The sequence below is a fragment of the Eulemur rufifrons genome, chromosome 29 (assembly GCF_041146395.1).
Source record: "Eulemur rufifrons isolate Redbay chromosome 29, OSU_ERuf_1, whole genome shotgun sequence".
In the NCBI taxonomy this organism is placed as follows: domain Eukaryota; kingdom Metazoa; phylum Chordata; class Mammalia; order Primates; family Lemuridae; genus Eulemur; species Eulemur rufifrons.
The window spans coordinates 90,946,984-90,972,713 of NC_091011.1; the positions used below are offsets into that span (position 1 = coordinate 90,946,984).

A 25,730-nucleotide genomic window follows, 5' to 3' on the forward strand; every position below is an offset into this window, starting at 1 on the left:
AGGTTAATATGCCTAAGATTTCACATGAAGTAAATGGTGATGTCAGGATTCAAATCTACTCCTATATGAATCTAAATCCCATTCTCTTCACACTATATCATTCCTTCTCCTCTCTAAACCTTTATGGAAGAAATACAAGCCCAAATAAAATGTCAAAATCTCAGGATGAAATGACAGGCCTGATTAGGAAGCCCAGTTACCAAGAGCAAGTATCAAGAAATGGAAAAGAAAAAAATAGAATAATGAGAATCATAGTCTGCAAAGTAAAGCAGAGAAGACCCGGGAGAGGTAGATGGATTCCCACACGCAAACATACCCTGCGGACAGGGACAAGCTTGACGGGAAGAGCAAACTCTAAATGATCACTTTTAACTTTCCTACATCTTCCTACTAGTTGAAAAGTCAGGTCAAGCCTTGTATGCTTAACTCTCTGGACAAGAGCACAGGTATCACCGAATTAAAAGTGGTGAATTCAAGAACCAAAATGCTGCCAGTTCAGAGATGGCTGAACAAGAGGAGGTCAGGGCTATGAGACCTGAGATGCAGAGAAAACAAAGAGATGGGACCTGTAATCAAGGAGAACCAACTGAAGCTGGAATAAAGCAGAAAGCATACCCAGGCTGGTGTAGGGGGCAGTTCTGGCACCTCTGACCACATTGCCCACTCCCAGGAGGCACTATGGAATATGCCAGAGATCAAAACTTCTGCCCCACAATCAGAAGTTCACTGGCTTTTCTTACCCATTAGAAATCAAGGGCCCTCTCATACCCTGGAATAAGTTCCCTCTCCCAGCCTAGAAATAGAGACAGCTCTAGTTTAAACTTTTGGACTCACTGCACTCCCTGCTTTTATCTCCCTGGTGGGCTGATGACACATGCTAGGCCTGCCCTAATATACTTGAATTTTAGTCTTGGTTTCTCCTACTGTTTCCTATACATTCTGTGGCAGCTTAGAGTAGCCTGAAGGCTGCTGAACTGTTAGGGCTTAACCCCTCAGAGTAACATGGCAGAAGTAGCACATTCTTTGAACATAAAGCAGTTCAGGACTCTATCAGAGAAAAGTCTATTCCAACTTAATTACATTCTATTCTACAGTCACCTTCAAAACACTGGTGAACATGTTCAGCCAAGATCAGTGCCACAGCCGATGGACACGGTAATCTGGAAACGGCCTAAATAAGCTGTTTGGACTTATAGACCATGGCATTCCTAAGAGCAAAATAGCCAGAGAGCCCATTAAGATTCTACTTGATTTATATCACCATGGAAACCCCTGGAGTAATGAATGGCTTTGTGGGGGTGGTCTGACTAAACCAAACATATCAAAACTCTCTGTCCCCTAGGTAAGGGGTTCTTTCTCTTTGTGTGTGTGTGTGCACACACACCCTAGAGAGAAACTTTTGGCATTCTTCAAAGTCATTGGAGGGGCACAGAGATAAACCCATTCAAGCTTGGCCTCTCAGACTAACAGAACACCATGTTTTCCTGAAAGAAGCAGAAAAAAACAAAAACAAAAACACAGGCATGAGAAAACACACAGACTGGAGACATAAGCTTAGAGACCTCAATACAAAGATAAACTCACAAACACATGGAAGCTCTGCCACCCTGAGATGTCTAATCATTCTAAAATGAACTCAGGGGCACAGGTGCTACCTAGAGACAGGACATGGACCTGTTGTTTCAGAGAAGCACATTTCTAGGCCCTGGGAGAGGGAGAGCAGAGGGGAGGAGAGGGCAGGAGACACCCGCTATCACATAGGGAGAGGCAAGTAGACATCCAGGAAGAAAAATTAACAAAGGGCCTGTAGATAAGGGACATGCACAGATAAACACAGAATCTCAGATATCCAGGGACACAGGCAGGCCGGAAGAAACGGGAGGCAGAAGACGGCCCCGTCCGGAGTCAGGCTCAGGTGAAGACCCGAAGAAAGAGACAGGAGAAGACCCAGGGGATTCTGGAGGCACCCAAGCACGCCGGAGAGTTCCAGCTCTCTCCTGCCTCTGCCCGGGCCCTCCTCCGCCACTCCTGCCTGCTGTCCGACCTGTCCCTGCCGGCGCCGGCTCCCGCCCTCCCGCGGCCTGTGGGTGCGCCCCGCTCGCTGCCAGCCCGCGGCACGTCCCAGCTCTGACGGGAGCTTCTTTCACACCAATGAGGCTCCTGCGGACAGGGGCCCTGCCCCTCCCCCGGGAAGGTGTGTCCCTGTTTCCTCACCTGAAACTTCCTAGGAGGACCCGATCCCTCCCTCCCGTCGGGCGGGCCGCGGGTGCGGCGGCGGCTGGGGCGGCCGGGCCTGCGCTGGGCACTGCGGCCGGCGCCTGGGACCTGGAGGGGACTCTTGGGCCGAAGCAGCATGTGACACCGACCAGGTGAGTGTCCTCGCCCCGTCTCTGCCCGGGGCTCCGGCGGCTGTGGAGCCGGGCGGAGGTAAAGCCGGGACAGGAAGGAGGAGGAAACTAGGCCTTCCCCGGGGAGCAGCCCCAGCTGGGTCCGGGGCGCAGGCTCCGGAAATGGGGGGCTGGGCCTACGGGCAGGACCTGGCTGTGTGGCTGAGCACCCTGGCCGGGAAGAGGAGAGGAGCTGGAGGAAATGCTCCTGCCTAAAAATTTTGCTTCCGGTGGGGTCCCGCTTTGGAAATGGGCACCCTGCCCCGAGATGTTCCCCAGGCCAATAATCGGTGCGGTTGCTTCAAAGTCTGGGCCCCGGGGAAAAGCGAAGCCCTATAATAAGGAATAACTGAGATTCCTTCTCTAGACTGTTCCTTACCTGGAGAGGTTTTATTGTCTCCTTTTTCTTAACCAGGCCTGGGCCTTCCTTCATTTATCTTCGTGCGTATTTGCATATTCTTGTATTCCTATGTATGCAGCTCTGACCTGTTAACCAAGGCTCTTGAACTATAACAACTCCTGCCTTGTCCCGCTTCCTGTTTCCCTGTATATGGGGAGCTTCTGGAAGCTTCAGGTTGATCACAACATTGCATTCTGAGGGCAGTGGGAAGGGAGCTGTTCAGAGATGGGGGCGGGGGTGGGAGTGCTAGAAGCTGGGTTGGGAGCATCATTTACCACTGCCTTCCAACAAGGCTGCCCCAGGAGAGCTAATCCTGATGTTATCTGATTTGCAGTTCTCAGTCCCCTTCTCTCCTTCCTGGATCTTGGGTTCCCAAGACAGATTTGCCCTCCTGTCTACCTAGAAATGAACTCTGGCCAGGACTCTGGTCAAGATTGAGAGGAAAGGGTGTGTCGAACAGACAAGAGAGAGAGGGTGATTTTCCTTTTGAGCTTCCTTCCTCTTGTCCTCCCAGTGCACTCCATGGTCTGGGTCCTTGGCCTGCTCCAGAAATCCCAACTCCTAGCTAAAAAGCTCCTGATATGACCTCTGTCTCTGACTTCCTGTTTTATCTGAAAACTATGAAGAAGCTTTTGGCCTAGGGTCTAGAAAAATGAGTATCATTTGTTAACCAATCGGTGGGCCTAAAACTGATGCCAAAGCCATTGAAGGGGTGCTGGGGGGCCTGAGAGTGGGGATGGGGGTGTCAGTTCTGAGGAAGACTGTTGTGCAGGAGAAATACATGTCATGGTCCCAGCGGGGGAGAGACAGAAGTCAGGAGGGATGCAAAAGAATCCCTCCTATCAAAAGAGTACAGTGATTCTCAGCAGAGCCACTAGCCTTCACATGTTAGGGTCTCTAGAGAGTGTGGCTGCCCATCACGCGGTCTGTCTGAGGTTCTATGGCCACATTACACATGGTGTCTGTGGGATAGACAGGAACACGTCATTCCATTTGTGGTGTCTGGAGTGGTCAGTCACTATGTCGTACGGACAGGAACAATGTCACTCATAGGGTCATGGGTTGAACAGGAGCAAAATTACTCTAGTGTCAGTATATAGATACAAACAGGTGACCTACAGCATCTGGTATAGACAGAGGATGGGTCACTCATACTGCCTGCGGAATAAACAGGAGCTGGTCACTTATAATGTCTGCAAGGTAGACCAGAATAAGGTCACCATCAGGGTGTATGTTAAGGACACAAACAGGTCCCTCATGCTATTATCTGTGTGGGCGGTACCATGGCCATGGATGAGCTTGTAGGGTATGTCAGCATTGCCACTAATAATGTTCTTATAGAAGACCATCTGGTCTGCAAGGCGATGATGTGATATTTTCAGACATTAGAGAATAGATGAGAAATGTTTATTACAGTTTTCACTGGCATGGTGGGGCTTTCCTACAGTGGATAGAACACAGGTGATAGCAGTCAGTGGTCCAGAAAGCTACCCTTGTTTTGATATCTTGGTAGTATTGGGGGTAATAATGTCAAAGAGTAAATAAAGTTATACATCTATATGGTGTTCTTATTTTAATCTAAATTTTAATGACTTGTGTTGTAAGTCAGAATAGTTGAAATTGACATAGCTAGAAAATCTAGGAAGCATGGTCCTCAAAAAATATATATGGCATTAGACATCAGTTCAAAGAATAAGCAGTTGATTGGGAGGGGTTGTATCTTTGAAATACACTTTTATGTCCTGGTGACTACAAATAAACAACAGCTAAGGTATTGGGGTACTTTGAAGAAGATGGTGAGCTCTGTCACACACTGTGGTAATGGGGTGACTTGGACCTTTGTCTCATAAGAAGTCACACATGGATAGGGTCATGCAAATGCAAATGCAAAATGCCTATGGTCTGCAGGAAGGCCATATCCCTAGTATGCCATGCCCTGCCTTTACCCGTGCTCAGATAAACAGTGATTGTTCACCCCCCGCAGAGAAGGAGATGAGGATATTTGCTGTCTAACGTAATGGGCATTGCAAAAAACCTCTCTCTTGATGCCTTTACGTGAGTAAGACCATGTTTTATAGATTTCCTTTAGCTTTGTCACATTCTAGCTTTGTCATGCTGGATTGCAACAGGATTACTAAGATAGGATCGAGTGCAGAGAACATGGGATATGTTCTCCCTTTGGGGTAAATGGTGGCTGAGCAGATGACCACTGATACTTCTAAATGAAATAAACAGTGTTGGAAATAATGTCAGTGAGGTTACAGACAGACATGCATTGTGCCACGAGATTGGAACAGAAAACATCCAGGTGACACCTGGTGCACATAGGTATAGCCTAGATATGGCAGAAACACACACATATTTAGGGGCTACTTGTTTTGAGGGCATGATGGTGTATGTGGAAGAAAGGGCCTGCACAATACAGATGTGGTTGAGGAGAGACTATAGGTTTAGTCACGTGGTCCACTTAGGCAGGTAGGAGCCAAGTTTCAGAACGTGTCTTGCAGTGAGCAAGTGTATTATTTAACATGTGGAGAATAGCGTCACATCACAGAATCACCCATAGTGATTCCTGTATTTCATATAATCACTATGGCCTAGATATAGGGAGCAAATCACACACTGTGTCAGTTAACTGGAAAAGGAAATAAAAGTCCTTCTCCATGGGTACAATTATACCATCTATATGGGGCAAAGAGGTATGTCATACCTCTTTGCCCCATATAGATGGTATCTGTGTCTATGGGGTGGCCAGGAACGTGTGCATTTGCAGGGTGGCTGGGGACCTGCCTGTTTGGTTATGCCAGGTTCTATCGCACAGAGATTGCAAAGGCAGCTCACTCAGTGTGTGTGTGCACACGTGCAGCGGCCCAGCAGGACAGCAGGCATTCTGGGCAGGTGGGCTTCCAGTTTAAACCTGAACCAAACAAGAAAGGTGCAGGATCAGGTGCAGCATAGGGTCCATGGGATTCTGGGGTCTTTTCTGGACCAGTGACCTCCCAGCTTTCTTATCGCTGGACATCTGGGTGTTAACAATAGGCTGAAATCAAGAGACCTTGGTTCAGGTTCACCTCTACCATTTGCTTAGGAGATTGAAGCAAGTGTCTAGAGTCTTTGACCTTTAGTTTCCTTTTCTGTAAATTGGGCAAAGTTTTCTGTGTGTCTCTAATGGTCCTTCCGGCTTTATAAATCTTATATTTGTCTCTTACGCTCATTCTCTCTCTCTCTCTCTCTCTCTCTCGCTCGCTCAGGTCAACAGTAATTAAAATGCCCACCATTTTTATGACCCTTGTTTATGTTGTCTTATTTAATCTTCGTTAGAACTGTGAGGGAACCATTGTATCCCCTTTTTAAAGATAAGAAAATGGATGTTCAAATAAGTTAAATGATTTCTGCAATTGTCTTAAAACTAGCAAAGATACAAAGAGGCAGAATTAAAAATTGAACCACACTCTTTTTACTGTATATTCTTTCTTCATTCATTCATGCAATACAACTTTCTTGAGGGCCACCTAAGCTTCAGGCAGAGGGAATTGATGAGTTACTGTGGCGGTGTTTGTGCCCTCATGGAGCTCATGCTCTAGCCTGGAGAATAGACATTAAATATGTCATTACAAGTGCAAGTTGTGTTTGAGGAGAAGCAAAGGATGGGGCAGGAGAAGAGGCTTCCAGGCAGAGGAGCAGTGCACATGAAGGCCTACAGGTGAGGGAGAGGGGTGAGCTAAAGAGACCAAAAGCACGCGGGGCGGGGCAGGTGCTGACAGGTGAGGAGGCTGTTGGAGAGGAAGGCAGAGGCCAGGTTGTGCAGGGTGAACCACCCATGCTGATTATTTGGCTTTCATGTCAAGGGCATTCAGAGGCTACTGAAGAATTTAAACTAGAAATGGTGCTTTTGAAGCTCATTCAGGTGCTACATGGAGAATGAATTGTAATAGAGCAAGATGGGCGAAGGCCAGTGCCCAGGCTGTGCCCGGCTGTTGTGGCTTGGGGGAGAGGACAGCAGTACACACCAGGTTCTAGCTGTGAAGATGGCCAGAAGTGGACAGCCTTGAGCAATTTTTAGCAGGTGGGGTTAATAGGACTTGGCGATTAATTAAATGTGGGGAATCTGGGCCAGGAGGGAAACAAAAATTTTATCCTTTATGTGAAAAATATTTATGAAGCACTTAGTATGGTCCAGGTATTGAGCTAGGTATAGATAATTGAGCAAAACAGATAAAGTTCTTCATCTCATAAAACTTGGCATCTATTGGTTAGATAGAGGGTAAATCAATATATATACATAATTATACAATTATAATCTTACGAGTGCTATGAAGGAGAAAGAAAGTGAATTATAGCTGATGAGTACTATAAAGAGAAGTACCAAGGTTTAACCTACTTAAAAGACTGGGGAAAACTTGAGGGATTAAACCAGGAAAAGGTAACATTACAGATAATAAGAAAGAGGATATTTCTAACATCAATAGTGTCAAGTACTGACAAGAACCACACAAAATAGGAGTTCATAGAGCCTTCTTTGGAATTAACAACATAAAGATCATACAGAATGTTGGCAGAATGGTGCTTATTTGAGCTGGGTTGGAGGCAGGTGGGTTGTGAGGGTACGAAGACAGCAGAGAGGAACTTCTAGACACGTGAAAGGTGAGAAGGACGTGGGGATGCTTAAAAACTGATGGGGTGGTTCCTGCAGAGAAGCTGAAGGTGTGAGAGGAAGAGACCACCTGTAGCAGCAGGTCCTGCAGAGCCAGGCTGGGATAGGAGGGAAGATGGGAAGAATGGAAATGCAAGTCACTGGGGATTGCAAGAAATTGAAGCACTTCCTCTCCATTGGTTTCTAAATTCTTGGCAAAGTAGGAGATATTATGCTGGAAGTGAGCAGAGAGGTAGGAGGTGAAAATCTTGAGAATAAATGGGAAGAGTTTATGTGGCTGTGGGGAGAAGGGGAGAGTGATCTAATGAAGGTAAAGGCCTGGGGGAAGGTGGTAACTATGTATTTACGAGACCGCATTAGTCTGGTAAGTCTAGTTATCATCCCACCTTACAGCAGCTGCCTCTAGAAATCAAAAATAAAATTGCTCATTAGTTATAAGGCTCCACTAGACACTGTGGATAAAAAGATAAGTAAAATCCATGTAAGAAGATGGATGTAAGATCCTATGTAAGAAGATGAAACCGTGGTACCTGCCCCACCCCACTGGCTTTCGATGTTTTTAGCTCCTTCCACCCCTCACCTCATGTGCACTGCTCCTCTGCCTGGAACCCTCTTCCCCTGCCCCGCGGCATCCTTGCTTCTCCTCGGGCACCCCTTCCATGTAACAATCGCACGCTGGCTATAACCCCTGTCCGCAGCTAGGGAGAAAGATCCCCTCCTGACTCTACTTCTCTGGGCTGTTAGATCTCGAGGATGTCACATACTGCGTCTGGGAGCTCTATGAGGCTGAGTCACCCGTGGTGTCCAGAGAGCAAAGTGGGAGAGACAGAATGTGACATAATACAATCCAGAGGAGACTGATGACTGGGAGCCCTTGGCCCCTTTGACAATGGTCTTGTGCTCTAATTCAGTCATTTGTGACCTGTTTCCCCCACAAGACTGCAGGCTCCATGAGGGCAAGATCTTTGTCTCTTTCACTACTGAATGCCCCACACTTAATAGGGTCACTAGGTAGATACGTAATGAATAAATCTATAAATGACTTATCAAGGCTATTGCTTATTTTGTTGAGTACCTTTTGTCTCAAAGAATGACCCTAAATGGAACCAAAGAAATGGGTCACTCTTCTTTTTCCTGGCTGCCCCCCGGAGAGGTAAAAGCAGAGGTGTCACAAACATTTGTCTTTTGTTCCTCCTTAGGATTCAGCCCTGATGGAGGCTGAAGAGCCCCAACACAGAGCCTCCCCTGCCATCCCTGCCGTAGCGGAATTCAGCACCGTCCCTGCAGTGCCCATGCGGAGCAGCCAGATCCCTGCCTTGGGGCCTGATGCTCAAGAAGGTGAGGACCTATCCCACATGTGGAGAGAGGAACACGGACTCCTGATGACCCAACAGAGAGAGTCAGGGGACGTGCGTGACTATGCAGTTGAGAATGTGCCTTCTTTCCCAAAGGAAGGTTCTGCAGGTATAGAGACCAACCAGGAAAACCTTGTGGCTGAGACCTGTGACCCTCTAGAGCACCGAGAGGGAGTTCCCCAGAGCCTGGCAGACACACGAGCAAGGACAATAGATCCCCCAGAGCTTGGGGCCTGCCCCTTCCAGGGTGAATGTCCTGGCATGGTCTTAATATCCAATGAACTGGGCAGTGGAGTGGAGGTGGAATTTCAGCCGGAACTCACTTCTCCAGCATTGGGGTCTAGACAGGCAGAAGAGAAGGAGGAAACCTCTCTAGATACCTCTGCTCCAACCAGATTTTGGCCTTCCTGCGAAGAGCACCCTGCGGGGACCAACCAGACCGGGAGCTCTGAAAATGGAACTGCCAGGCAGGAAGAGCTGCAGTCCTGGGAGATTCAGGAAAGTCAGGGGCCAGAAGGGCTCTGGCATCCCCAGGAGGCCCAGGGACTGGAGGGGCAGGGACAGCAGGAAGTGGGGGAGGATGTTTGTGCCGATGGGCTTTGGGGGCAGCAGGTACAGGGGATAGAGCAGGTTGATGGTATAGAGGGAGAACAGAGGCAAAAGCAGGAACAGGTACAAGATGATGCGCTGCCTGGGAGACCAGGAGAAAGGGAGGGGCTCCGTGGGGAACTAGAGGGCCTGAGGGGTGATGCATGGGGTCAAGAAGATGTGGAGAGGAGCATGCAGGGTCAGCGAGGTCAAGAACAGGGGGAACCGAGGAAGAGGGAATCAAGGGGGCTGGAAGAGAGTAGGGTGGACTCTCAGTATGAGGAGAGTCAGAGCTTAGTGGGGACATCAGAGGAAGTAACTGCAAAGCAAGGAGATCAGGGTCTAAAGAGGAAAGTGTTGCCAGCAGTGGGGCCGGAGGAGGAGCCAGGGAGTTGGGACGGGGGCACGCTGAGGGGAGCGGGAGAAGAGCGGATCACAGATGAGGAGAAAGAGCATCATGGGCCTTCAACACTGGCTCCAGTAGCTCCTGAGCTCTCTTCTCCCAGTGACTTGTTTCCAGACGCCTCACATCCCATGACCCAGATTCCTGAGACTCAGACAGAGCCCAGGGCTGAGGAACTGTCCCCCTTAGCTCTGACTCCTACACTGCAGCCCATAGGATGTTCCCACCAGCTCATTTCTCTGCCTGGCTTCTTTCCTACGTGGGAGTCACCTGATGATGAAACCACTCAAGACAGCCAGCAAGAGGGATCCAAGCTGAGGAAGGGCACAGTGTCCAGCCAAGAGCCTGAGGTGGTCTCTGCCAACACATCTGTGACTCCTCCAAGGACACCGGATTCCGCTCCTTCCAGCCCTGCTGAAGTCTCCCCCGTCACACCTGCCTTGTTACCTGCCAGCCCCCCACCTGCCTTTCCGAAGAGGGAGACCTCTCCTGCTGCACATTCTCCAGAAGACTCCAGAGCCTCTCTCTCAATGGACACTCCTTCTCCCTGTGGGACTTCCCAGACTCTCCCAGCCTCCCTCCATGGCGTCCCCTCTACAGAGGCCACCATGGACCCATGTGCCAGCTCCGACGGGGCCAGCCCTCATGGTCCCATAGCCAACTGCAGAGGGACGGTCCAGCACCTAAGGAGCAACTCCTTCCCGGGCTCCCACAGGACAGTGCAGACTCCAGACCTGGTGGGAACATCACTTTCCTTCTCCCACTCGGAGTTGCCCCAGAGGCCCCCCAAACCTGCCATCTACGGCTCTGTCATCCCAAGAAGGGACAGGAGGAGTGGAAGGGACTGCAGCATCATTCTGGAATCCCCTACTGTGTTAGCTATTCCAAAGCAGGACTCTCAAGAATTCACCTTAAGTGCAGAGCAGCCTAGTGGTCCTCACGGCAGCCGGCTGTGGGGCTCCCCACTGAATTCAGACTTGGCCATAGGGTCTCCTGCCTTTGGTTCTTCCCCACCCTTTGTCTCCACAGATATGAGGAGCAAAGACCCCCTGCCCCCTCCTCCCCTAGGGAAGAGGCACGTACCCCCCTCCATGGTGGAGACAGATGGCCATCCTCGTGCCGTGGTCCCCACCCTGAAGCGGCATAGCCATCCTCCTCCATTGGCCCTAGGTTTGAGGCTCCATGGCCCCCCTAAAGGCCCACTCCCCCAAGTTCCTGACGCTCTTGTGGCAAGGCAGCACCGACCGCTGCCATCTACCCCAGACAGCCCCCACCACACTCAGACTTCTTTCCCACCCAGGCTGAGGTACAACAAGCCATTACCCCCAACTCCTGACACGCCCCAACCCCACCATCCTCCCATTCCTCCTCCTCATATCTCAAGGATCTACAGACCTCTACCCCCCTTGCCCATCATGGATCCTCCCACTGAGCCGCCCCCACTGCCCCCGAAGTCCAGGAGCAGGAGCAGGACCACTCAGGGAGGACTGATGAACTCAGGAGGTCAAGCCAAAGCGAGACCTGTTTGTCAAGACTGGACGGCCTCCACTGCCCCCTCTGCTGGACGTACCTCCTGGCCCCCGGCCACAGGCAGATCAACGGAGTCTCTGGTTGCCACCAGCAGGAGTAAGAGTGAGGTGTCCCCTGGCTTGGCTTTCAGCAACATGACAAATCTTCTGGATCCCTCTTCCCCTACCACTCCCTGGATTCAGGAGCTCCAGGGACCCACCACTAAGGATAAACCAGAGCTCTCAGAAGAGTCTGAGGCCCCTGCAAGAGAAACTTTAAGAACAGGCCCTCAGGAAGGAGCTGATGGCCCAAGGAGACCAGCACTAGGCCAAGCAAGGCAGCCAGGAAAGCCCAGCCATCCCCAGCTGGAGAAGGCATCCAGCTGGCCCCACCGGCGGGACCCGGGGAGACAACCTGCGGGCAGCAGTGGGCAGGTCGTCGTGGTGCCTGGCGAGGGGTCCAGCAAGCACAAGGGCTGGAACCGGCAGGGCCTGCGTAGACCTTCTGTCCTGCCCGAGGGCTCTTCAGGTGAGCAAGGACCATCACACCAAGCTTTGTCTGGCTCTTACCACCTCATCCCCTCTTCTGTCCCATGGCCCTATGGTTCCATCTGCTGGCCTTCCTCACACACATGCCTGTCGTCAACACAGAAGCCCTGGGGGGACCCCGAGCTCCTCCTTCTCTTTCCCCTCTGTCCCCTGTCTCACTCCACCAGGGCCTTCTTTTAATGTATACCTCTTTTCCCCAAGGTTGTTCTGGACGCCCTCCTGCTTTTCAGTTACCAACACCTGCTCGATCCCCTGGGTAGCAGAGAGCCCTCCTGTCCTTGTCCAGTTCCCATCTTGACTTGAGGGCTGGGGGCCCAGCTGGCGCCAGTCTCTGATGCTCTCTGCTTTGGCACTTTCTTCCCCCCAGCTACCTACATCTGCCATGCTAGGTCTTACCTAGGGTCTCTCTGAATGTCCCTCTGAAATCTCAGTTATCTCACCCATTTCCACTTTCAGATTCACAGGGTCCAGCCGTGGAAAAATCCCCAAATCCCTCAGACGCTATTGTCTTTCGGTGAGTCATGCTCTCTCCTGACACACACACTTGCACTCTCTTTACTTGGAATACTGACATTTCCTAATCAGGATTTCCATTGATATGGATTCTGGGATCCTGAATGTCTCTTCCGGGGGTAGGGAGGGGAAGAGAGAGACACCAGCATCTCAGGGCAGGGAGATTGTCTTTATCTACCTCATTCTGTCAGCCGAGTCTGAGTCATCTGTCCTCCCAGGCCCTTTGGCCATGAATTAAACCCCACGTCCAAGTTCCACATGACATCTGAAAAGGCTCCAAGGTGCCCCCAAGTGGGTCAGGCTGCAACTCTGTGCCTCTCCAGGGCATGTCCCAGGGGTTAGAGACCTGCACACCTGTGGTCACCCAGGGGTGCTCTGTGTCTAACGGCAGCAAGTGCCCCAGAGCCCTGCTTTACTCCGCAGAGAGAAAAAACCAAAGGAGGCCACAGGAGGCTTTTCAAGACGCTGCTCCAAACTCATCAACTCCTGTGAGTACCTTGACATGGAACCCTAGACCCAGGCAGCTCTTCTGCCCAGGACTGGAGAGGGGCTTATGGCTGTCAGCAATGAGGCGGGGGTGTCCACAGGGAGAGGGAATTGTCAGGAGAACTGTTTCTGTGCCTCCGCTCACCCTCCCCTTCTCCCCAATTCTCTCCTTGCCCCACACTTCGCCCCCACAGCCCAGCTGCTCTACCAGGAGTACAGTGACGTCGTCCTTAACAAGGAGATTCAGAGCCAGCAGCGGCTGGACAGCCTGGCAGAGGCGCCCGGGCTCAGCTCGCCCCGGCAGCCTCGCAAGACCCTGGCGTACTCCGAGTCATACCTGCAGCGCCTGTCAGTGGCCTCCAGCGGCTCCCTCTGGCAGGAGATCCCGGTGGTCCGCAACAGCACTGTGCTGCTCTCCATGACCCACGAAGACCAAAAACTGCAAGAGGTGCCGAGTGGGGAACGGTGGGGTGGGGGGAGGTGACACAGAAAAGGTCTTATTTACTAACATCCTTACCTCCTGCTCACCACCGCCACCGAGAGCAGACTGTCCCCACCACACACCACACACGCACACATGCTATGGCCATTGGTCATCTCCATTATGAAGAATTTGGATTATTTCCCTCATCCCCACCTCCTCATGCCCTGGGCGACGTACTCCCACCTGCTATAGGTTTGGGCTCATACAGGGTGACCAAGCCTCTGAATTTATTGGGAGGAGTGTGGAATTAACCCCATCACTGCTGTTTTGGGGTAGACTAAAATGTCCCTCATCAACCAGGGTTTCAGGTTACGTTACAGATTTCCTCTTCACTCAAGGCACATATGCAGGGGCTTGTTATTGGGTCCCTTGAAGAGGAGTCCTTGCAGCTGTCCTCTGGCCCATTGATCTAACAGAGGCTTTGGAATGACCATCAGTCCCTGCTCGGTAGTGACTCCCAATAGCCAGACCTAAGTGGAAGCTATTTGTCTGATTCTAAACTATGACCAGTAATAAGTTTTACACTGAGAGCTTCTCTTAACAATCTGCCTTAAATAAGGGGTAGAAATTTTCTTCCCCCAAAGATGGTATGGCACAGTGGCACAGAATGGTATTTAAGGAGTTAGGTTCTGGAGATAATGACCTGGATGTGAAGCCCGTTTTAATATTTTCTATTTAACTTTGGCCCAAATGACTTGATCTTTCTGAGCCTCTGTTTCCTCATGTGTAAAACGAAGATACAAAGAATTTTTGGAAGAATCACAAAAGATAATTGCCTGGTACATAGTAATTGCTCAAATGTCAACTATTTTCATTGTAAGTAAAGCAGACCTGGGTTCGAATCATGGTTTCACCGTTTACTAGCTGTGGAAACTTAGGCAAGTTATGTGACTTCTCTAAATCTGTTTCTTCATCTACACATTAAGGTTAATAATGCCTACCTTTCAGGGGTGCTGTGTGTTTAAATGAAATAACACATATCTTGCTTAGTATAGTGTCTGGTGCATAGTTTGATAGTAGTTGCCACTCTCTGCCTTTCAGAGGCAGGGAGGAGTAAAATTTGGACCAGAAGGCCTCAGGGATAAGCATTGCTTTTACCAAGTCAAACAGAGGCAGACATAAATTTTTAGGCTTTCAAAGCTCAGACATGAGGTCCCTGTTCTGACTGTAACTTTTTATGCATGTAGATATTTAGAAAATCACTGATCTTCCCGACATTTATTGACCAAACAGTGGGGAAATGACAGAAACACTAGCCCTCCTACACCAACTCCAACGTACTGGGAAGTCCACCAGGGCTCCTGTTCCAGCCCTGGTCTCACATTCGTAAGAAGAGAGACCTCTACATCTCCACCTCTTATATACACACATTCATTTCATAAAATAGCTCCCTCTGGTCTACAAAGTGCTTTCACAGACTCCATTTCCTCTGACTGTCACATCTTTGTGTGAGGTGGGGGTCACTCTATCTATATAAAAAGACAAGAAAGGAGGTTCAGAGAGGTTAAATGAGCTCCCCTAAGTCATATGGTCAGTGAATGCCTGAGCAAGATGCAAGTGACCCTTCAGTGTCCGGGTCAGGCTGATTATATGAGAGGATCACATGGCCACCATGTCATTGGTCATCCAAGTCATTGCCAAAGTGTGTGTGTGTCTTCTTTCTCTTTTCTATCCGAGCACCTATCTTGAAACCATGTGCCTGGATGAAAAACACGAGGAACCCAGCAAGGGTCATGGCCATGCATCATGGTGCCCCCTGCTGGAACCTCCAAGCAAATCCTCAAATGCTGGGCTTTATCCATTAAACCACAACTGCACCATCTTGTTTTCAAATATCCTGCTACTTTCCATTTCACCACAAATCCCAAACTGAACTCATCACCTTCATCTCCTCAATCTGTTCCTCTTTCAGAGTTCTCAGGCTTAGTATGGTTGGTTCCAAAAATGCTCAATTTACTTAGTTTTTTAAATAATTTTTATTATGTATATTTAAGATACACAATATGTTATGGGCCACATAGACATAGTAAAAAGGTTACTGTATTGAAGCAAATTAACATATCCATCTCACATAGTTAACCCTTTTTTGTTGTTGTCATTTAGGTTTTTTGAAAGCTTATTTTTCTCATACACCTTTGGGGACTTGCACTTGTTCTTCAATCCCTAGATTAAATCTTACTTACTCAAATGCCCTTCCCGTCTCCCCACAGATCAAGTTAGGTTCTGGTGTGACTGTGAGCTGTGAAAGGATCTATCTCGCTCACCGCTCTCCCCCTAAAGCATTACACAATGGCTGGCATACACCAGAGAGTCAATACAAGTTCTTAATTAGTCTTCTGCCTCTCCAACATCCTAGGCCAAATTTGAGCTGATTGTGTCTGAGGCCTCGTACCTGCGCAGTCTGCACATAGCTGTGGATCATTTCCAACTGTCTGCCCCACTCCGGGCCACCCTTACCAACCAGGAGCACCAGTGGCTCTTCTCTCGTTTGCAGGATGTGCGAGACGTCAGCACCACGTGAGACTCCCTTCTGCCTCACTGTTGTTAGCCTTTAAACCTTAGGTGTTTTTTCCCCGTCTTAGAAACCTTGTCAGTGCCAAGTCACAGGATAAAATTGGCCTCAGCTCCCTCCACGATTCCCTGTGGTTGTAGGGATAGGAAAAGCAAAGAGGAGAGGGCGTGTGGATAAATGAATGAGAAATGCTTCCTGGGTTGAGGTTTTGGATGTACTGTGGGCATGGACTGCATTGGAGATGAGGTGTAGAAATCATCCAAAGATCAGAAGACCTGAACAGGGTCAAAAGACGGAGAAATGGAATATTAAGATCAGAGAGTTGGACGGGAGCAAAGTAGGGATAGCCGTGGAGAGGATGCCGGTGCTCAGCACGGGCGCAGAGCTAAGGAGAGGCGATGGAGGTTGGCCAATGGGGAGAAGCTGTCGCAAGCTCTGGCACAGCAGGAGTCAGCCAACTGCTTAGGGGAGGCCCAGAAATCTCACAAGACTTGTTTAAATCCACCCAGGTTTCTCTCAGACCTGGAAGAGAACTTTGAGAACAACATCTTTTCCTTCCAAGTATGTGACGTCGTCCTGAGCCACGCCCCGGACTTCCGCCGGGTCTACCTGCCTTACGTCACCAACCAGACCTACCAGGAGCGCACCTTCCAAAGTCTACTGTGAGACTGATCCCTGTTCAGTCCGCATGTGGGCCCTGCCGTGACAGTCCCCAGTCCAGAGTGCCGTCCCTCGTGCCCGTCTGAGACCCCGAGCCCCGCCCGGCCCCACGCCAGCGCCCCTCGGCCACCGCACGGGGCCCCTGCACAGTGGGCTCCACTGTTCTCTCCCAGCCCGCAGATGCTCCCTGAGCTTCCGTGCCCCGTGCCTCCACTCTGTCCCCCGTGCCTCCACTCCGTCCCCCTTGTTCCCCACGCCCCTCCTCACCGAGGCTCCTCGCTGCTCCCACAGGAATAGCAACAGCAGTTTCCGAGAGGTCTTGGAGAAGCTGGAGAGCGACCCCATCTGCCAGCGCCTGTCCCTCAAGTCCTTTCTGATTCTGCCTTTCCAGCGCATCACCCGCCTCAAACTCTTGCTGCAGGTACGGCTCGTCCACCTTGATCCTCTCCCCTTAACTCAAAGAGCTACTCTCGGGAAGCCCCACGGCAAAGGACCGTCTGTCCTTCTGCCACGTTTCCGCATCCCGTGGATGTCCTGAGCAGCCTCTCCACCTCCCACAGCCTCTTTCTCGGAAATATCCGCTGCTGAAGTTACATTCTTGGGCTTTTCCATTAACCAGCCCCCAATCATCTCTTCCTCTTTCCCTCTCCTTCCTCTTGTCCGGCTCCTGCCTACTCTTCCTTCAACAGAACATTCTGAAGAGAACACAGCCTGGATCTGCAGAGGAAGCGGAGGCCACCAAGGCGCACCACGCCCTGGAGAAGGTAGACGGCCACCACCCCCACCTTCACAGAGAGGTCTTGGCCTCCCAGAGAGCATGGGGGTGGGACCTGTTGGTGGGAGGGCTCAGCCTCCTCACTGCGTCCACCCAAGCCCAGAGCATGCACACCCTCTGCCACAGACCCCACATTCAGTCTCCTCTTCACTCAGTCCAGAATGTTCTGTCTGGTCGCACCAAGTATACCAGAGTCCTAGGACTTCAACTTGATGCTGCCTCACTCAATTTCAGCCTGGTGGGAAAGAGTGAGGCTGTCACAGCCTATTTCCAGATTGCTTGACAGGGACTCGAAGGTCAAAGCCTCTAACACAGAGTTCTTTCCCTTTCCTCACCTCAGCTGATCCGAGACTGCAATAACAACGTCCAGAGGATGCGACGGACGGAGGAGCTGATCTACTTGAGCCAGAAGATTGAGTTCGAGTGCAAAGTGAGTGGGTCCCAGGCACCCTCCCACACAGAACCATCCTGCCCACACGATCCCTGGTCTCTCTTCTCCTTTCTGCCACCTTCCGTCCTGGCCTATTTGGGGAGGCCCACTTCAATCTCCAAGACATACTGTTAGGTGACAAAGGGAAAGCACAGAACTGTGTGTGTGTTATGTTACCTCTGGTGTAAAACTGGGAGGATACCAACCTATATATGTGTCTGCTTGTGTATGCATAAGGAAACTCTGGGAGAATAATAGGAGAAAAAGAAACAAGAAGGGGGTACATTTGGGAAATCGGCAGATAAGGGAGGGATGAGGGAGAACTTTTCAATATAAGCCTTTATAAAAATTTTTTGTTTTGGTGTTTGAACCATTCATTGTTTTATCAAGTCTCCTTCTAGTCTAGCAGCCAAAGGAACATAAAATTGAATCTCAGTATAGAGCTAAAATCTCCCATCCAAACACAAATTTAGAATAGACATCTCACTTAGAAGAGATACAATCTTTATGTCCCTGGATGAGAAGGAAAACCCTGTATCCACATGCTAATCGTAGTCCAGTACTCTCATCTTTACCCAAACTCCAGCCCCCAGCAGACCACACCCAGTAGACCAGACCTACTTCCTAGTCTCATCCCCACATCAGACTCCGACTGTTCCTGTCATGTCTCTGGTTATGATCCAGGAGGGGACAGATGCCAGACCTGCCCCTAATCTTTTAACTTCTAAGATGCATCATACTGTCCCTGCCTTGTTGCGTCACGTGCCCTAATTGGGCTCTTCCACCTCTTCATCAGTTCAGGCTTCTAGGGCAGAGCTTTCCCACACGGTCCTGTCCTGGGTGGAACCGCAGGCACCTTCCATCTGCCTGAGCACATAAACACAGGAGCCACACACCAGTGGACAATGGTAGTTAGAGGGTTCAGAAAGAAAGGGAGTCTAAGTGATAGGCTATAAGCAGGAGGGAAGATGTGGAAGAGGTGACTGTCCGAGGTGGAACTTGTGCGGAAGCAGCTTGGGTAGGAGGGGAGTGAACAGAACAAGCCTCACACCTGTCTCATCTGTGACACTGCCTTCTCTCTCTCCCCTGCCCTACAGATATTCCCACTCATTTCACAGTCACGCTGGCTGGTGAAGAGTGGGGAGCTGACAGCCCTGGAATTCAACGTCTCCCCAGGGCTGCGAAGGAAACTGAACACGCGCCCAGTCCACCTGCACCTCTTCAATGACTGTCTGCTGCTGTCGCGGCCCCGAGAGTCAGTGGCTGGAGTGGGAGGCCAGGGCACAAGAGGGGATGGAAGGAGGCAAAAGGAAAGGTCTGAAAGGGATAGAGAAGCGTCATTTTCCTAGAGGGACCCTTCTCAATGACTTAACTCAGAGTCCAGGTCATAACTTGGAGAAGAGAATAAAAGCCCAAGGCAAAAGGAGGTCCCACCAGACTGTCATGGGATCACATGGCAGGATGTGTATTGTTATAGATACAGAACAAATGTAACAAATTAGCCTGTCACGTTCTCAGATCAGTCTATTTGTGGCTTCCTTGGGCTGGGCTCAATCTACCAGCCTAGAGATACTTAGCTAATTCCAGATCTTAACTCTCTGGTCCTAAGGGCCTTGGAAAATTTATACCGATTCTGTCTCTAACTCTTTAAAGTGGTCAAGTATCTGTTGCACTAGATATGTGGTTTGTCAAACTAGTGACAAATTCCAGAGGATGCTGGAACTACCATCTTGGGAGTACGTTAGGACCATCGTATGATTTTTATGGGAATTTGCAGGCTATAGATCCTGAGGACAGGGGTCATGAATCCAAGGAGATAAGGGTGGATAAAGTATGAAAACTCTAGAATCAGGTTGAAAAGACTGTGTTTTGCAGGGGCAGTCGATTCCTGGTATTTGACCATGCTCCCTTCTCCTCCATCCGGGGGGAAAAGTGTGAAATGAAGCTACACGGACCCCACAAAAACCTCTTCCGACTCTTCCTGCGGCACAACGCACAGGGCACCCAGGCTGAGTTCCTCTTCCGCACCGACACTCAGTGAGACGGGGCTGGGCACAGGAGTTTGGGGTGGGCAGCCAGGGAAGGAGGTGGGACCAAGGCAGAAATCGTGTCCAGGAAACAGACACAGCAGCATTTGGCCCATTCTGGACTGGGCACATCCATAGAAAAATCCAAACCTAGAGCTAATGGACAACTTGCAGGAGACTGGGAGTGGGAGAACTATAAAGTCACCAAGGCTTAGCATCTATTTTATACCTTTTACTCACAAAGGACAAGGCCGATGGGCACAGACGTGACTGAGACAAGCACTGGGTGCCTTTTGCTTTCTTTGCTCCCACCCCCCTCCCCAGTCTTCTGTTGAGCAGAAATCCATAGTGTTGAAAACTTTTATCTGCTCATCTTTTTAATAATAAAAAGAAATACATTCACACATACATACATTTTGGAGAGTATTAATAATAACCTATAAAATCCGGTACATAGTGCCTACAATAATGAACATCTAAAAGACTATGGCTATTATTGCTATTATAAAAGATGTAAGAAGAGTCTCTCTTTAAAAAGTTTGACATATCTGATGATTTAAGGATCCCCATGTTGTAGACACTTTTTCAGTTTTGTCCCTTGGAAGACACTTCAGGGTGGGATCAATAATGCCTGTCCTCACTTATGGAACAGAGGAGCAGGTATGGAGGTTTGTGTGTAAAATATCACATAAGTCAAATAATCAGATGCAGAATCATGTTCTTTGTTTAGTGCTTTGGGTAGCATCTTCCTGGAGCAGTAATAGTGTCAGCTCTCAATAGCCCAGGCAAATTTGGAAGCAGAGGCTAAGAGAATGCAAAAATTAGGCTTGGTTTACGTTATGCAACAATAAAAAAATATATAGATATATCTCTCTGATCTAATTATTATTAGAGAATAATTTTTATTTTTGAGATATTTGATTGAAGGGAGGTGGGCAAGGGAGTGTCAAGAGTCATGCAAAGTTATAGAATCTAAACTGAGGTGAACATTCTGCTTAGTATAGTTTCCAAAATGCAAAATCTGCATGTGTATAATTGACAGTTGACTTTATGCCCCCATGTGGAAGATAGGAAAAGCCATTAGGAGGATAATCCTGGAAAGAGAAGGGGCAACATATAGCTCATGATTTTGTCATATTTCCAACCAAGCTGAGTCCCATTGACTTTGAAGTCATGGAACTAGGCAGGTTTTTGAACTAGACAAGTTCCTCTCACAGTCATTTGCCTTCCCCAACATTGGCCCTCATCCTACACCCCCAGAATTGCAGTTGAAGCTATGACCCTGCTTTGTTTTCTCAGAAGTGAAAAGCTTCGCTGGATCTCAGCCTTGTCCATGCCAAGAGAGGAGTTGGACCTTCTGGAGTGTTATGGTGAGCGAGGGTATAAGAGGGAGTGAAAAGAGGCAGGGTCAGAGGTCTCTTTTGGATGCAGAGGTTTAGGGGGCTGGGTGGTAACCCTGGGAGGCTTCCACTTACTGGTTTTCCTCAGAATGTCAGGGAGGAAGACTGGCTGCTGGAGCCTAAACACCTGAGACCCATCTGATTAAAACTGCTCATCACCATGACAGTGCCCCTCCCCTGTTAAAATATTTGTCCCCTTAAGTCTATCCTGCTGTTATTTTGCCTAGATTTTACCTGCTTGAGTTCTTGGGGAAGCAAAAGGAAAAAGTGTGACTGTGGTGGCAGGTGCAGGAGGATAGCAAAGCAGATCTGTCCTGACCACACCCCCTCCTGTACAGGATGAGCTGAGGTCACCTACCCCAGGTAGCCGCAGGCGCACACACGTTACAAATGTGTCCGCGTTCATGCCAAGACTGGAATTATTCTGGCTCTCATATCAGCCCCACGGTTGTCCTCTAGCAAGAATTTCCTAATTTATATCCAGAGAGAATCTGAACTCAAGGGAACATTGAGCCTTTAGTGCCTGAAAAGAACAAACAAATGCAAGGATGCTTGGAGAGAGAATTAGGAGAACCATGCAGTGACTGAATTCTGTTCACTTGCTCGGTGTGTGCTCCATCTGCGGCATGTCAGCTCCCCTGTGGGTAAGGAGGGAAATAAAATTCTGCCTCCTTCACTGTCATCTTGTGAGTAGCAGACAGGGATGCGCTTTAGAAAAAGAAGGAGGAATAATAATGCCTTATTCTGTTTGTTCTCTGGAAGAACTGATAGATACAGTGTGGTAAAGCAGAGAAAGCAACAAACCCACGTTAGATGGAATATTTATAGGTCAGGTATACTCTGAGGCTTCTTATCTTGAGCTTCGTGTCTGTGGAAATTTCCCCTGGTTCACAAAAATACAGGCATATAGAAATCCAGAATTTCCACAGAACTCATCTTGATCACCCTTGATCAGTGATCATCTCGATCATTTATAGATGAGGAAATGGAAGCTAATAGGCATTGACCCTTGCTTACATCATACCCAGAACCCCACTGGTTAAGTCTCCTCCGGCCCCACATCTGTATGTCAAGAAAATGAAGAATGAAGAAGACTCAGATTTTAAAATCTAGCTGGAGAAGCAAAACACATGCATGAAACAATTAGATAACGGACAAGTGATTTGGCTTGAACCATCAGTTTTACAGGAATTCAGAATCCATGAAGGCCAAAGAGTCAGGGAAGGTTTCAGAGGAAGTGGGTCTAGCTGAGTCTCCAGTGTTCGTACTGACGAGGAACTAAAGGTGGTCACAACGTGTTTCTCAGTTCATCTTCCCCAGAGAAGTATTAAATAGAATTGTTGGCCCATTTCAGTTCTGGTATTTCTATTTCTATTTCTTTATCAACCTTTTTGGTCCTTGCTAGGAGATGAAGATCTTTGCAATTGCTTCTTTTGTCTGTAACTTTCAAAAGCACAAACTTACCTCTCTGACAAGTCCTCCCAGCCCTGCTCCCCGAGATTCCGTGTCTGTGTGGCAGCCATCTGCCTCTCCTAACCTCTCTGCACGCTCTTCTCTTGCAAAGACTCCCCACAAGTGCAGTGCCTTCGCGCCTACAAACCCAGGGAGAATGATGAGCTGGCGCTGGAAAAGGCGGACGTGGTGATGGTGACTCAGCAGAGCAGCGATGGTAAGAGGGAGACTCCGGGAGGCGGCCGGGCCCTGGGGGCAGGACACCACGGGGGACAGACTAGCTCCCCAGGGCTGCCGCAACAGAGTCCCACAAACTGGGTGGCTTAAAACAACAGAGAGGTCTTCTCTCCCAGTTCTGGAGACAAGAAGTCTAAAATCAAGGTGTGGGCAGGACCATGCTCCTTCCCTCCGTTTTCCAGTGTGGCAGCCCCAGGTTTTCCTTGGTTTGTGGCAGCGTAACCCCAATCTCTGCTTCCACCTTTCTGCGGCCATCTTCCCTCTGTGTCTGTGTCCAAGTGTCCCTCTTTTTATGAGAATGCCAGTTATATTGTATTAATGGCCACCTCACTTCATCTTGACTTTACTAATTATGTCTGTGACAACCTCATTCCCAGGCAAGGTCACTTTTGGAGCACCAGGGATTAAAACTTCAACGGCTCAGGAGTGGGCTGTAGACTTCGCCCGGCCCGGGGCAGCTGTGGTTCTGTTAGTCCACAGGGAGGCTGGGGGCTCCCCGGTTCATTCATCCTTAGGATTCAGAAAAGTTCCCAGGAAGGTGGCCCAGGGCAAGCTCTCGCGAGCCTTTCCCAGGTAATTCTTCCCACCCACCCTGTGTCCACAGGCTGGCTGGAGGGTGTGAGGCTCTCAGACGGGGAGCGAGGCTGGTTTCCCGTGCAACAAGTGGAGTTCATTTCCAACCCAGAGGTCCGTGCACGGAACCTGAAGGAAGCCCATCGCATCAAGACTGCCAAACTACAGCTGGTGGAACAGCGAGCCTAGCTGTGCTCTGAGTTCCTGAGCTTGAGAACAAGCTGTTGCTGGAGAGGGCTGGCCCCAGAGCCAGCTACAGAGACCTTCTGCGGACCAAGAACTAGGCCTTCGGAAAGCCCAAGGACGAACTCCAGCTAACCCAGTCACTTGTCCCAGGCCTCCCTTTGTGCTTTGTGCTTGGTGGGGGGATCTTTAGGGACTTTGCACTGGATTTTGGAAACCTTTTTTCATAGGAAAAGGGACCATTTGGGCCTGAACCGAGGACCTTTCCTTCTACTGCCATATAGTACTTAAACATCCCTGCTTCCAGAGTGCAGAGTCAGAGCTGGCCAGAGTTTCAGTCATGGCCCCATGTTAAACAGAATCTGACCTCAGTCTACTGCAGGGAGATGTTTAAGAGGGATTAACATCAGATGGGAGCGTCAACCTGGGGACCTCTAAGGTATCTTCCAGCCCTAGAGATTCCCTGTAATTATTGGTGTGAGGTCAGTGCCCGCATCTCTGAGATCTATGTCTGTTGGTGGCAATGTGAGGGTGATGCTCTCTCACTCTAATAAACTTGGCACTTCTCCGAGTGTTTTCTTCTCAGACTCCTCAACACTGAGCAAGTTTCAGAACATGGAATCCCAAGAAGGTTCCAGCCTATTTGATTTAGGTGTCATGAAAGACCAGGAAGGTGTTTAGGTTATGGCATCTCCTGACTTCTGCCTATAGCAGCTATGGCCCCTGAGATTTGGGGCAGATTCTCTGCTTGTTACAGCTTCAGAGATTGTAGAAAAAACCAGAAGTAATTGATGGGTAACAAAAACCCCATTCAAACCTTTTTTACGATACCCATAGGGTACAGGTGTAGGCTAGTTTAGGTGGATTTGGTGAATCCTACTCAGACCATCCATAATTTTATATTCTGACTTGAATTCTTATGAAGCTGTCCTCCCAGCTGTATTTTTCTTCTTTGTGAAAGGTAGCATAGTGTAATGGAAAGAGTCCTAGAATTCACGTGAAGAGACCCAAACTGCAGTTTCCACCCTGCCATGATTCAACCTGTCCATGTCCCTGTTCCCTCAAATGTAAAGTGCAGTTGGACCAAGCAACCTCCAAAGTCCTATCCAACTCTAAAAATGTATTATTCTCTGTCTCCTTTCAGAAGGCTTTTCTCAGTTGAAGAATATCACTGTAAATTTTTTCTCTTTTAGGATCCTCATATAATAATAATATGATCATCTAGTCATCTTTTATTCTATCTTTTAATCTTGATTGTTATAGTCCTTTGACACTCTACTACTCTGTTTTACATTTAGGAGGGTTCAAAAGTAGAATTGCATTGCAGCATTCTTACAAAGGTAAGACTAATACTATAAAATTTGCCCTATGCCCAATTAATGATATGACATAATATATACTACTTTTGGCAACGCATTCTGTTTTTAATCCATCCTAATATATGTTAGTGTATTTAATTTTTTAAAAAAGTTGTCACTATAATAATTAAGATGGGGCTAATATTTTATCAGAAACAGGATGATGCTTAAAAAGCAGGATATGCTAAAACATCTAAAATAAGGATGGTTTTAGAGAAGTTCAATTAAAGTTTTTTGCTATTTTCATGAAGTCATATTTTTAAAATATTTGTACATAATGTAATATCTGTACATATGTTAATATATAAACATAACTGATTCTTATTGATTGCAATAACAATAATTATAATCCAAACTATTGGTGCAAAACGGTATTTGAATACTGGCTGTGTGGCTCAAACAGAGCCATCTCCAACTCATGTTTCTTAAGCAAATTCTTTATTTTCTTAGAGAGGTAAAATATTAACTGCTGAATGATGCATATGGAAATAATTTTTGGAGTTGCATTACTGCTTCTTAACTTAAAGTTGCTAAGGCTTTCTGATCTCTTTGAATCTAAGTTCTGTTAAGACTTCTAAATAAAACAGTTCTTTAGATATTTATTAATAATATGTAATCATTTAATTGGGCTATTCTCACCTAATCTGGGAAATTAAAAGACATTTGGCTTCGCCTGTCTTTAAGACCTTGGTTAAAAAAAGAAAGAAAAAATTTAGGCATGAATAATCTCTCTAAAGTTGAATTACTAAATTTTCTATACTTTGAGTTTGGAAAAATTGAGCATAGGTTCATTCAT

The 25,730-nt window shown here is 48.5% G+C and overlaps 1 protein-coding gene across 1 annotated transcript; it reads left to right on the forward strand.

Annotated features, from left to right (window-relative positions):
* Window positions 1–2,293: 2,293 nt before the first annotated feature.
* ARHGEF5 (Rho guanine nucleotide exchange factor 5) lies at window positions 2,294–24,140 on the forward strand. The gene is made up of 15 exons (XM_069462661.1): window positions 2,294–2,369; window positions 8,641–11,824; window positions 12,301–12,358; window positions 12,781–12,845; window positions 13,038–13,291; window positions 15,684–15,844; window positions 16,349–16,501; window positions 16,791–16,920; window positions 17,189–17,263; window positions 17,615–17,704; window positions 18,802–18,959; window positions 19,580–19,741; window positions 21,031–21,101; window positions 22,696–22,800; window positions 23,425–24,140. Exons 2-15 carry the CDS (start codon window positions 8,653–8,655, stop codon window positions 23,580–23,582), a joined length of 4,812 nt encoding a protein of 1,603 aa, XP_069318762.1. The 5' UTR covers window positions 2,294–2,369; window positions 8,641–8,652; the 3' UTR covers window positions 23,583–24,140.
* The last annotated feature ends 1,590 nt before the right edge of the window (window positions 24,141–25,730 follow it).